The sequence below is a fragment of the Polypterus senegalus genome, chromosome 9, assembly GCF_016835505.1.
Source record: "Polypterus senegalus isolate Bchr_013 chromosome 9, ASM1683550v1, whole genome shotgun sequence".
In the NCBI taxonomy this organism is placed as follows: domain Eukaryota; kingdom Metazoa; phylum Chordata; class Cladistia; order Polypteriformes; family Polypteridae; genus Polypterus; species Polypterus senegalus.
The window spans coordinates 182321588-182334908 of NC_053162.1; the positions used below are offsets into that span (position 1 = coordinate 182321588).

At 43.2% G+C, this 13321-nt stretch overlaps 2 protein-coding genes across 5 annotated transcripts in view; one reads left to right on the top strand and one right to left on the bottom strand.

The window, feature by feature from the left end:
• ralgps1 (Ral GEF with PH domain and SH3 binding motif 1) overlaps nucleotides 1-13321 on the top strand; it is a 342472-nt gene that overhangs the window by 180912 nt on the left and 148239 nt on the right. The window lies entirely within an intron of this gene.
• The window catches only part of angptl2b (angiopoietin-like 2b), a 38113-nt gene that overhangs the window by 8168 nt on the left and 16624 nt on the right, over nucleotides 1-13321 (bottom strand). For both annotated transcript variants that reach the window (XM_039764464.1, XM_039764465.1), the window contains exon 2: nucleotides 6454-7325. In XM_039764464.1, coding sequence (XP_039620398.1) covers nucleotides 6454-7288 — 835 coding nt within the window. In that variant the 5' untranslated portion in view covers nucleotides 7289-7325. The remainder of the gene's footprint in view (nucleotides 1-6453; nucleotides 7326-13321) is intronic.

Consider the following 13321-nt stretch of genomic DNA (forward strand, 5'->3'; position numbering starts at 1 on the left):
GGGGATAAAAATCACCCTAACGTTAAAAGAAGAAAATTATTAAATCTTGAGACTTGGATCCCTTAATAAAATATTATGATAATGTTTCAGTATTAATAAAGCGTCATACTTTCTGTATTTATTGATTATCACCTTTAATACAATTGGGAATTCCGATGATGGAATTGTAAAAGATCAGAGACACTGACAACTGTGAAATCTACAGTAAAGATCAACTTCTTTTAACTCTTCGATAGTGATGAGAATGTAAGGGACTGAAGGATATTGACCATACATTTCTATAAATATAAAATCCAACCTCTGTCTGTCTGTCCGCTTTTCACGAGAGAACGACTTAACGGACTCAGATCGGGTTTTTTTCTAGCATTTGCTTGAACATTCTGGTTGATTTTGTGACTTCTCTCATCACGATAAGTATCATAGTTTGCTTACAAGAGCAATTTATTTGCACTAACCCGAGGGGATGGGAAGCCAGGGAGGGGCCTCAAGAGTGGGGAGGCGGAACCTCAGGAGAAGGGAGCTGGGCGGGGCCCTTCTCACTGTCATGTTTCACTTTAACGAGGGCGGAGCCACACGGGACGGCTGCTAGTAATATTATAAAAGGTGCTACATGAAGAAGAGAGTGAAAGGTGGATGTTATGGACAGAAGTTCACATGGAAAATTATGTATATATGTACATGTATATATGTAATATGTATAAAAGGCACTATATAAAATAAAGTGGTTTGGGTACATATTTGGGATGCATAGAAATCAATTTGGACTGCTAAGCTTTAAAGAATCGGATTATAGACAGCAAATGTGACATTAAAGGCACTATATAAAATTAAGGCCTAAGTTTGGGTGTCCAGTTGTTACGGATAACAATTGGTGTCTGCCGAGCTTTAATGAAGGAGCTTATTGTGAGTGACAAATGTAATTATAAAAGGCACTACAGTATATCAAAAAAAGGTTAAAGGGTCGAAAATCTGAGTGTCTGTTTCAACCTGCCTGCTGAGCTCTAAACAATAAGGATATCGACAATAAATATGAATATTAAAGAAACTATGTACTGTATAATATAAATTGGAGGGCTAATGTTTTGGTGACCATTAGTTATGGAGAGAGAGAGAGCAGTGAGGCCATTTGAACCTGAGCTCTGAAGAATAAAACTATTGAGAGTGAATATTGTGTAAAAGACAAATGAAGTTTATCTATCTATCTATCTATCTATCTATCTATCTATCTATCTATCTATTATATAGTGCCTTTCATATCTATCTATCTATCTATCTATCTATCTATCTATCTATCTATTATATAGTGCCTTTCTATCTATCTATCTATCTATCTATCTATCTATCTATCTATCTATCTATCTATCTATCTATCTATCTATCTATTATATAGTGCCTTTCATATCTATCTATCTATCTATCTCTGTCTGTCTGTCTTTCTGTCTGAAATAAGGATTAAAGAGTTAATGCTTTTCTGCTAAACTGTCAAGAAGGAGATTATAGGCAAAAAATATAGTATAAAAGGCGCTATATAAAGAGTGAACAGACATGCTTGTTCCACTCAGAAGTTGGCCTGGCCATTTTGAAAACTGCCCGCTGTGCCCTACAGAATTGTGGTGCTGATAGTAAAGAGGGTGCAGCAGGTGGTGTGTATCCTACAGTTTGAAGGCGCTCATTGGTTATGCACGGAGGTCTTTTTGAAACTTTACGCCGAGCTATAAAAAACAAGAATATTGACAGTAAATGTAATGTAAAAGGTACTATATAAAATAAACATGGAAGGGTCACTGTTTTGATGGGCATTCATTGTGGACAGAAATCCAGATTTCAACCTGCTTTATGTGCTCTAAAGAGTAAATATGGTATGAAAGGCACTATATAAAATAAAGAATAAAAGGTTGACTTTTTGCATCCCTTTATCATGAACAGAAACCTGGGTGGCCATTTCAAACTGCCCACTTATCCCTAAAGAATAAGGTTATTGATAGTAAATCTATATCTGTCATACAATGTCTGTCTCTCTGTCTGTCCACTTTTCATGACGGAACTACTTAACGGATTAGATTGTTTTTTTTTTTTTTTTCTATAATTTTCTTGAACATTCCGGTTGATTTTGTGACTCCTCTCATCGCGCTAAGTATCATAGTTCGCTTTTGGCAGCGATTTATTTTCACGAATCCGAGTGAGAGGCTGCAGGCCGAGGGGAGCTGGGTGGGTCCTCAGCACGCCAGCCTCCATTCAAGTCGCTCTATCTCTCGCCACGTGTTGGAGCGCAGCTTGCCTCCGTTTAGCTAGCGATACCTGTTTGTTCAGCAGACATTATCATCTATAGCTTTGTTTAGGTGTAACATTTGCCATTTTTGAGACAGAGATCACAGCTACGTGTGTTTTCGAGGGTACCTGCTCATTGGCAGGTATCACGGCCATTCGAGAGACGCTCTCCCGTCAGAGCTGTACACGATCAGATGCAGGGCCAGTGTTTGACGTTGGAGTGTACCGACCTTCCACTTGGCCAGAGTTACATTTTTTTTGTATTGATTTTTAAAGTTTGTCCTGTTTCACTACTATGTGAGCGGAGCCGCTGGGGACAGCCAGTATGATGTAAAAGTGCTATATAAGTAAATAATAAAAGGTTGACTTTTTTGTGTGCATTTCTTATGAATAGATATTAATGTGGCTGTTTCTTTAAAGAGTTCAGATATTGACAGTAAATGTGGTATAAAAGGTGCTGTTATAAAATAAAAATTTTCAGTGCCTGTTTATTCTGGACAGATGTCGATGTTCCTGTCAAGCTCGGATTTCAGACCCCCTGGTGCTTTGTATTCCTCGCAAACCAAAAATGGTGTAGTAGGCAAACACACTGTAATTGGCTAATTACAAAGTAACGTGGCAGTGCAGCCCCCCAGAGCCCCCTTGGTTGCTCCCCTTTTGTGGTGTGGTGTGCCGCACACTCACTTGACTGTCTCTTCTGGGGCACATTGGAGGATTGTCCATTTAGGCCATCGTGATGAATGAGGCCTTTAGATCGGTGGGTTCGTTGGGCTAACAATGCTGCCAGGAGTCGGCACTCCGGTGTCCCGAGAAGCCGTGGCTTATTGACAGCCTCAGTTTGTTTAATGTGCCGATTACAGTGTGGGAGTTCTGGAAGCACAGATCCGTGATTTAGTACGCCTCGCTTGGAGAGGCATCCTTCCAGGCCTAAATGAGACGAATAATATTTGCTTTGGCGCAGCGCCCTTTGGACTCCCTGGACGAGCGGACGCCTGACTGTCATCTGTTCTGGAGGTGGAGGCTCATCTTAAGATTTGGGAGTTTTCCCTCTGCGCCGTTTGACATGAAAAGTGACTGGTAAATCAGTAGAAGCCCCCGTTTTAGTATCGGTAGAACCACTTGTCATATCCTATGTCACCTGTAGATGGCACAAAAAAAAAAAATGGGCTTGGCATCCCCATAGGGAGTGTGGCTGCTATCCAGAATATGGAGACAATGTGACCAGCGGTCATCCCCAATCCTTTCCTGTGAAAAGACCTGCTTTGTTTTCTTTTGTCTTTCCCCCCTTCAGGCGAGGAGGGCTATCCCCTGCGTGTCATCCCTAGACGTTTGGGCCCAGCGCCAGGCTTAAGCGGCTGGCAGCTGACATGGCGAGCAGCCAGCCCGTGATCAGCAGACATCACAAGCTGCAGCAGCACATGGGGGTCGGGGAGGGAGAGCCTGCAGTTGCACTTCTTCTTTATTCCCGTGTGTCCCACTACGGCTTCTAAATGCTGCACTGATTATGGAGAGCCTGAGGGGGGACTGAGACTGAGCAAGCAGCTAATCGAACGCAAACCCCGCTACGCGGTCTTGTGGAGGAATTCTCAATGGGAATGTGGTCTACGTGGTGCTGCATCCTAAATTAGACTTCAATGAATTCCAGGATAATCTATAGAATTCCCGGTTTGAGCACAGACTCCCCTCCAGCCCTAACCAGAGTAATTCCAATAGCCAAATACCCAGTGGTCTCCTTCAGGGAAACTTGCAGTGCCATCTACTATATACTGTTTTAGGATCTACATGAATGCCTTTTGTTTGCCTGAAACACCTCACCAAGAAAATTCCCAGTACAGTCTAAACTAAGACTTCATGTTGGAGGATTCCAAGAGTATCCCACATTATAATGCTGCCTAGGGGGAATTTCTCTTACCACCTACCTGGGGCTCCTTTACCGTTTTTAGAGCTATAGACCTGCCTGTTGTCAGAATTCCAAGAGTTCCCAATATTTTAGTGCTATCCAGGAGGATTTTCATTTCACCTACCAGACACTTTTCAATTTACAGAGCTATAGTCCTGCCTGATGCACCGCCTTGACAAAATCCCTAGAGCCGTGTAATCCAATATGTCCACGAGAATCCCTAGAGTGTCTAATGTCCCAATACTGCCCAGTGAGACTATCAAGGCCGCCTGAATGGTTTGTTTCTCTCAGGAACTTCCCGAGACGCTCGTCTGCCTGGTAATCCTCACCAAAAACATTCCCAGTGTAGTTTGCTTGTTTCTCCTCACCAAGATCATGAAACTTCTACAGGTGGATTATTTGTACCACCTACCTGCTCCTCATCTGGAGAACTTCCGCTATTGCTACTCCCACCCGAATTTGGGCGAGAGCAGTCAGAGTGATCTCTGTTTTATTGCAATTTCCAATAAACGCCTACATGATTCCTGTTCCTTTAAACTTTCCAGGGCTACTTTTCCACCTGATAAACCTCACCAAGAAAATTCCCAATATATTACAATCTAATACTCTTCTGCTGTAGAATTCCCTGGGGTATCCGATATTAAAATATAGGCCAACATTCCCTCTGCTGTCTAACTGAGGCTTTTTCATTTAGAAGTTTTGGAGCTATTTATGCCTAATACACTTCACATAGAAAATTCCCAGTTTAGTGCAATTTAATACAGTTTTCCAATAAAACTCCCAGAATATATAATAATACTCTAGAGAATTTCCATGGCTGCCTGATATTAACTTCAATGTAAAACTATCCAGTAGAATTCTACGAAAAATATAACACAGTGCTGTTCTGGAGAATTCCCAGAGTTGCCCACCCCGGGGTCTTTGCCCTTGAGAATTTTCAGAGCCACTTGTCCTCCAGTAGTTCTCATTAAGAAACGTCCCATTTCAGTCCAAGTTAATACTTCATCATAAATCACAAATGAATACCACAGTATTATGCTATTCAAGGACAATTCTACTCACCAAAAAAAAAAAATCCCAGAATTATTCCCACATAAAATACTATAGTGCCATACATGGGAATTTCCAGTGCTGCCTACAAGGGTCTTCTTCCCTTGGGAATTTTCAGAGTCACTCTCTCCCTCATAGGAAAATTCTCACTAGAGCCCAATGTAATACTTCTATCCAGTAGAGTTCCACTGGATAATTCCCAGTAATTTATACCAGGGAGATTCTTCCCCTGTAATTTTTAGAGCCACTTTTAACCCCCCAGAGTGCTTTTTAACAATAAAATTCCAGGTACAGTCCAATTTGATACTTTTCTCCAGCAGAATTCCCATAAGGCGTCTACTGAGGTCTTTTTAATTGGGAATTTTCAGAGTCCCATGTTCACCAGTACACTTCATTGAGAAAATTCCTTTTGCAGAATTTCCATAAAATATAAGTAATATTCCGGAGAATTCCGAATGCTGCCTAACTGAAGCTTCTTCCTTTTGGATTTTTTTCATTATCAATAAAATCCCAGATACACTTCTTTTGAATACCTCTCTATCATAGAATTCATCGAAGATTTAATGTTACTGTGTTTTATTTGTGGACATTCCCAACGCTGCCTACCTGAGCCATCATTACTTGGAAATTTTTCCTTCCACACACCCCTTACCTCTCATCAATATGTTTCACACTACAGCCCAATGAAAAAAAACACCTTCCAGTAGAGTTCTTAAAAAATCTACTAATATAATGTTATTCTGGATAATTCCCAGTAATTAGAGCCACTTTTACCCCCCAGTGCTTTTCAACAATAAAATTCCAGGTACAGTCCAATTTAATACTTTTCTCCAGCAGAATTCCCATAAAATATGATACAGCCCTACTCATGGGTAATCGTGCCTACAGGGGTCTTTGTAATTGGGAATTTTCCCTTCTCCACAACCCATCCCCCCATTCATTCTTTTCATGCTACAGCCCAATGAAAAACCACCATCCAGTAGAATTCCCAAGAAATATGCTATTCTGGTGACTTCCTAATGTTGTCTGCCTGGGGCTTTTTCCCTTGGGAATTTTTAGGGCCACTTCAGATCAATACAATTCCAGGTGAATTCCAAATGTTATACTTCTATCCTACAGAATTCCCAGAACATTTAGTGATACCGTGCTATTCATGGGCACAGCCCACCCTCATCCCTGTTTGTGATAGAATTCCCGGTGTTTGTTACGCCACCTTCATCTCACGCTGAGCCTACCTGATGGTCTGTTGGTGGCAGTTGGGCTGACGGTGATAGATGGCATGGTGGGCAGCGGCGGCGGGAGGGCCTGCTGCTGGTCTTTCAGGTTCTGGTCTCCCTGGATCTCATTGGTGATCTGGTTGGTGATGCGTGGGAAGGTGGGGGGCGGCTGGAACACTTTATTTGGCTGGGCGGGCGGCGGCTGAGGGATTGGTCTGATGGGTAGCCTCTGGCATTGCTCCTCGAGTTGTGCAATCAAGATGGTCTGGTTATTTGCCAGGGCAGCCAGGTGCTGGTACTTGTACTCCAGGTCCTTGTAGCGGTTGGTGAGCTGCAGCATCTCGGTGGTCTGGTTCAGGATCTTGTTCTCGAGCTGCGAGAGCTCCAGGGCGTTGTCCCTCTTGCGGATGATTTCGTGCAGCAGCTGCATGTAGAGCTGCGTCACCCGTGAGTTCATGTTGCGGCTCTCCTTGCGGAGCAGCTTGACTTCGTTGACGATGCCGCCGTCCACCTCCACCAGCTGCTGCAGCGTCTCGATCTGCCTCTTCTGCTTGAGCAGTTCATTGTTGAGCAGTTCCAGCTCCTGCTTGTTCACTCTGTTCTCCAGGATGGCATCGGGCACCTTGGAGTTGACGCAGATGGCTCCCGTCACCTTCTGCTGTGGTACGATGAAGGTGTACGAGCATTTGTTGTCCTGCTGAGAGTCACTGGCCCTCTTGTATCTGTTCACGTGGAGGAACTCCTGCTCCACACCTTCCTCGTCGTGGTTAAATTCCTGGGCTGCACCTGTGAAGGACCCGGCAGTGACGACGAATAGCAGCAAGACCACCGGCAGCAGCGTGTGAATCCTCATTGTGGGCTGAGACTTGTGTGCCTTTTGTGACGTTCACCTGCAAAAGAAGGGAAGACATGTGAGAGGCGGTGACCGCTACTAGAAAGGCCGAGAAGTCAGTACCAGCAACTTCCACCAGAGGGTGATGTGGCTTGAAGAGCCAATCTGGAGGGCTAAAGATTAACAGTGCCCCGTGACATCGCGCCAATGTTAAGTGTAAGGTGTGTTCAGTATGAAAGGCACTATATGCCATAAGGGCAGTGGTTCAAATCTCAGGCTAGACTCTGCATGCTCTCCATTTCTGGTGGCTTGATGACTCTTAAGTGTTCCCGGTTGGTGACCTTGTGTACTCCACAACAGAAGCAACCCAAGTACCAGGGAATAACCCAAAGAGAGAGCAGGCCTGGATTAGAACCCAGGTCTGTGGAGGTGTGAGGCAGCAGTGCTTACTGCTGTGCCACCATACTGCCCACATACTTTCAATGAATGGTGCTGTGGAAAAGGTGCTATAGAATAATTGGCAGAATTATCTTAAAGCACTTTTAGGAGGAAAGTTTGAACCCTTTGAGCACATCAGTGGTCATTGGGTGCCAGCACTAAACAACCCACCATTCGGATAGGTCGCCCGTGTACAGTCATGCAACTCCAATCAGAATAACACACTGGGATGTAGTGGGGTAAAAACTGGAATAACTGAGAGAGCCCCACGGGACCACAAGGAGAACCGCATGCAGCTGGTGAACAAGCAAGGATTCGAACCCGGGGCATGTGGCACATGAGGCAGCGATGCTATCCACTGTGGTCATTTGTGTCGCCATTCTGCCCATAAAAATGAATTCATGAAATTGTAGCTTGGGAAAGGCGCTATATTGTAAGTAACGGAATCATTTGAAAGTCCTTTTAGGTGGGATTTACAGTGAACGTTTAAATCTGTTTAATCCAATTCAGAGACATTAGGGCTGGAGCCTACCCTGGCAGCAGTAAGCCCCCCCCCAGGAGAGGGCGCTGGTCCATCCCAAGGCACACACACCCACCTACAGTCATATAAAGTCAATTAATCTAACACAATGGGATGCCCCCCACAGGGACACCAGGAGAAAACCGCACAGATGGGGAACGTGCAGGGATTAGACCCGAAAACATGTAATATAGTAGTCGTGTGGCCAAATGTACAGAGCTGTGTAACTTCTGCTCACATGGCCAATCAACACATGATGCCATCCTCAGGTGCCCATTATAAACTAGAGTGTCTAAATGTTATTTACCAACTAGGGGGTTTGCCCCTCATCGCTTCACATGCCAACCCCCGGCCTGCGCTGCGCGCCACCCACTACACGTCTCTGCCGCTCGCGCTGTGAAGAGGGGGGCTGAACGCACCCCAAGGAGACGCAGTCGCTCCTCCGAGACCCCCTCTTAAACGGTGATATAATGGTAAGCAAATACCTTTTTTTTTTTTACCTTCTCTTTGCTCGATCAGCTGCTGGCTTGTTGCTGCTGCCATGCCACATGATCTGCATCTCGCACGGCACTTTGAACATTTAAAAGCCTGTACAGCAGCTGTCCTACTCTTTGTGTTTTATTTCCGTCCCTGGGCTGTGGTTAAATCTCTTAGCACAAAGTCTCGTCTCGCAGGACGCGAGTTCTTGATATTTTTTAGTTTAGAATTTAAAAATGGAATAAGAATCGGAAAATCTAACAACATCACATTAAAGTTTGATAAACTCTGAAACTCTGATCGTTTGCACTTTTAGGCTTAGGATTTTATATAGAGAGAGTAGATAAATACCACAAGGAGAGGCAGTAATGCTTAACCACTGTGCTACCTTGTCACCCACAGTTAAAGGGGTTTCATGACAGTGCTTCAGTTTTTAAGTACTTTGGACTGCGGTTCTTCATGAAAGGCGCTATATCAAACTAAAATCAAATTGGTGCCCACCTGAGAGGCTGCCACTCAAGAGAATGGATTACCAAGCCGACACATTCACACCCACTCCTTTGCTGCCATTCTTTTTACTCGTCTCTCTGCCCATTTGTACCATTTTTGTTTTTTTGTTTTTTTTTTATTCCTCCCTGCCCCGTGGCACAGGCGTCTCCCGCAAGGGTCTTGTGGCTCTGGCACACTTCTCCGTCTGTTAAGCCGCTGCCTTTTCATTGTTCACTCAAGTTGCTTTTTGACATTTTTGTGGCTCAGAATAGCAGGGCCGACCATAATGTGCTCTCACAAGTCCCACTGCCTTTTATCTGCTAGAAGACGAGCAGGGGGTGGAGTGGGAGTCCTTTGGGGGGGTTTCATTTTTTTTCCCCCCCAGAGTGGCATAACATCCTTGAACAAAACAAACATGTAAGGGGCAAACATCGTGCTGCACACTCACAGGGGGATGATGGTCAGGACTGAGCAGGCTGTTGTCCTTAGGTGGCCGGCCACTAATGAACTCCTGGACATTTTGTGGCCTATTGAATGATGATAATAATAATAATAATAATAAAAATAATAATTCTTTATATTTATGTAGCACTGTTCTCACTGCTCACAGTGCTTTACAAACTCCATGCATGAAGGACACGGGACGGGAACCCATAGGCAGCAGCACTCAGGGCCGGATTAAGACAAAATTGGGCCTGATGCTGCAGTGCGAAAAAGGTCTATTTGTTCTCGGCATTGGCGCACGTGCATTCGACACTCGCCGTACGCAGCACGCAGACCGACCAACGAGCATTAATTGCTAGCGACGCAACCAGCCAGCCTTTATTGAACATGAATAATAATAATGACTTGGTATCGTAACAACTCGAGATTAACATCAAACTATGGAACATCAACATTCAATAGCAATTGTCTGAAAAGTGCACTTAATGCAGAAAACCTAACAATGAAATACACAACATTTTGCAATTCTCTTACGAAACAGAGAAAGAAAAAATGAATTTGCAGAGACATTGGCTGAAAGGGACTCAATTCAGGCTCTTGAGGGTAAACATTTTTCTACGATTTAAATTTCATAACAGACCAGAATCCTGTTGAGGATTTTAAAAATTCTAAACATCCATGTGGCTTTTAGTTTTACCTTTACAGATAACCATTTAAATAGCCATCGATTTTTACTGTACGACTAACTTTCAAGGTGAAAAATTTACTACGTGGCACTTACCGAACAATAATAAAGTGGCAAGAATCGCCAAGATATTGCAAAAAACGCAGCTAAATTAAAGTAAACTGTTTGATAGCATTAACTTGAGATCTTCGGTTAACAATAAACACAACAACGTTATAGTTACGTCACAGGGAAAAGAACAATAGTAACTGTATAATAAGTAATGCTGTGTCTAAGTGTACGAAAGTCGGACTCCAAATTTTATTCTAAGAATTATTTTGAGGTTAATATAGCAAAGGAAAACTGTTCAGCTTCCGGAAAATTCTCATCTGTTTTCATCTGGGCCGATTTCAGGAATGGGCCTAATGCTGCAGCATCAACAGCACCCACCTTAATCTGGCCCTGGCAGTACAACCTCTGCTCCACAGCATAATAATAATAATACCTTTTATTTTTCTAGGGCCTTTCCATGCTCATTTATTAGCTGTATTTATCCAACGTGACCTGCATATTAAAAACAAAGTCTCATTCTTTGTTTGGGCACACAAGAGATTAGACAAGAAAATGGCGGTGGGACATGAATTGGCATCCTCATAGTGGCCAGTCGAGTAAGCCACCTCACATTTGGTTGAATTTGCTCTTCACTATAGTCTGTTGATAAGCCTGGAGCATTGTACACATCTACAGAGAGCACAACAAAACACGTGAAGACGTACAAACATTGTGTGTAAAAGTATAGGCACCCCTGGTCAAAGGTTGTTCACAGCCTGGACACGTTTCTGAAAACTGTAATGCCCAGGGATCGGCAAAATAAAAAAATCTGCAGAAACAAAAAAAAAGACAACTGTTCTGTCTTGGTAGATTAACATATTACTCTACTTTCCCCTTTTTTATTATTATGTAGCCTTTGTCGGAATACCTTAAATCTGACATTCTTACCACTGTTTCTAAGGTATCGTACACTATAACTTCTCCCCACCTTCCCTTCTACATTTATAACCTCAGGCAATTAGGTGTAGTAAAAGACAAGCACACCTTAAATAATATATTATTGATATAATATTCATAAAATAATAACAATAAGCAAAGTACAAGTGAATATTGGCAACCATACCACCTGATAAATGGTGATATGTAGTTTCAGGCGGCACACAGACTTGTTAGTTACTTAAAATGTCTCGAGTTAAGTCCTCATTTGTGGTCAGCTTTCTTCACAACAGGACGCATGCCTGTCTCAATATGGCTGCCGAGCTGTGCTCTTCATTGTGATGTCCTTTTCAGTTCATGGTGTGTGAGATGCTCCTTCATCAGTTGGTCAGAGAGAGGAAGGGGTAAAGCAAGCAAATTTAGAGGCTCTCTGTCAACCCGTACAGCCAACAGGGCGTCGTGGTACTTAAAGGCCAATTCCAGACAGCCATATTTCAGACAAATGGGGGCACAGAATACCATCACACTTGCCACCCTCCAAAACCATTTGTTAAGGTGAAGCTTGCCAGCTCGGTAGACTGGCTTTCCTGTGGGGGTTGACAGAGAGGGTCCTGCAGAGAAGCACTGGCCAAACTGGTTTGAGGCTCTTCCCCCAACCCTGTCCTAAAATGCACTATCCTGACTTAGTCCTAGGGGGCTGTGGGGGTTGTGTGTGTGTTTAAACATGAATGCTCCTCACTAATGTAACACTAATATTACATTTGCTTTGCCTACGTTACAAATAAAGGCATACAAAATATTTATCAACTTGTATGCAAAATTTCACACCACAACAACAACAGATTGCAAGATATCTGCAGTTTGGATGACCATTATGATTTAATTAGAAGAGTGACCACTGGTGCTAAAATGATGCCATCTGAGATAGTGACTTCAGAAAATGGCTGCATCACTAAGTCCGGAAATGGCAAAGCCATCTGATGTTCACTGTATCCCTGATTTTACATAGTGTGTTTGTATAAGGCATACCATCCCAGACTCTACAATGTATAGTGCCTTTCTATGAAGAATGCCATCGCAGCCTACCTTCATTTTATGTAGTGCGTTTTTATAAAGAGCACCGTTTCAGACTGTATTGATTTATATAGTGCCTTTTTATAAAGAGCCCCATCTCAGAGGGCTTTACTAATACACAGCTTATACGTATCATACTGGGTGAGCAACTTGCTGAGGGTCAGACTCTGAGAGAAGGCAGTGACTGAAGTGACCACCTTGTGTCTAAAAGCCCAAAGCCTTAGCAGGTAGACCCCCACTGCCTTCTAATAGCTATACAATGAATAGACTGTGATATGCTAGGCCAAGACACAAACAGCCCTTATTGTTATTGTGCCAACCTGCCTGCCTGCAAAGAACACACCCCTAAGGAGCTGTAGGACAGTTGCCACCCTAACAGGGCCCGTGGCATCCCTGCTGGTTAATTTTGGAGTACAGAGCAGGAATTGTCTACTTAATCAAAAGGACTCCTGGCTGCTTCTCGTTGCTGAAGAGGAAGAAGAGAGCCATCCCTGATCCCCTAAAACGGGAATTGAGCTCTCAAATTTCAGGAGATCTCCAGTGAGATTTATAAAAAATATAAATATACTGAAATACCAGTGGAATGAGTAATAAGGAACACAGAGATTTCCAGAAATCTACCTTAGTTATTCCAAAACCTATAAAAATTTCCAGTTATTTTCCGGTCAAGAGATTTTCTGCTCAATTCATGCAGAGGCTCATTTTGATGTGCAAAGTCCAGGTTGGCAGATTTTTTTTTTTTTGTGATTTTGAGATATCCTGAAATTACAGAACATTATCCCAGATAGGAATTGTAAACATCATGAGAGACTGAGATGGCGCAATGGGGGGAATTGAAGAAAACTGAAAAACAAGGTGTGACACCTTCACGCACTCCTGCGGCCTCTTTTGAAAAAGATAAAATTCAGTTTCTGATTCCATAGCGGAATTTCTCTCGATAAGGCGGCAATTTGAGACCCCC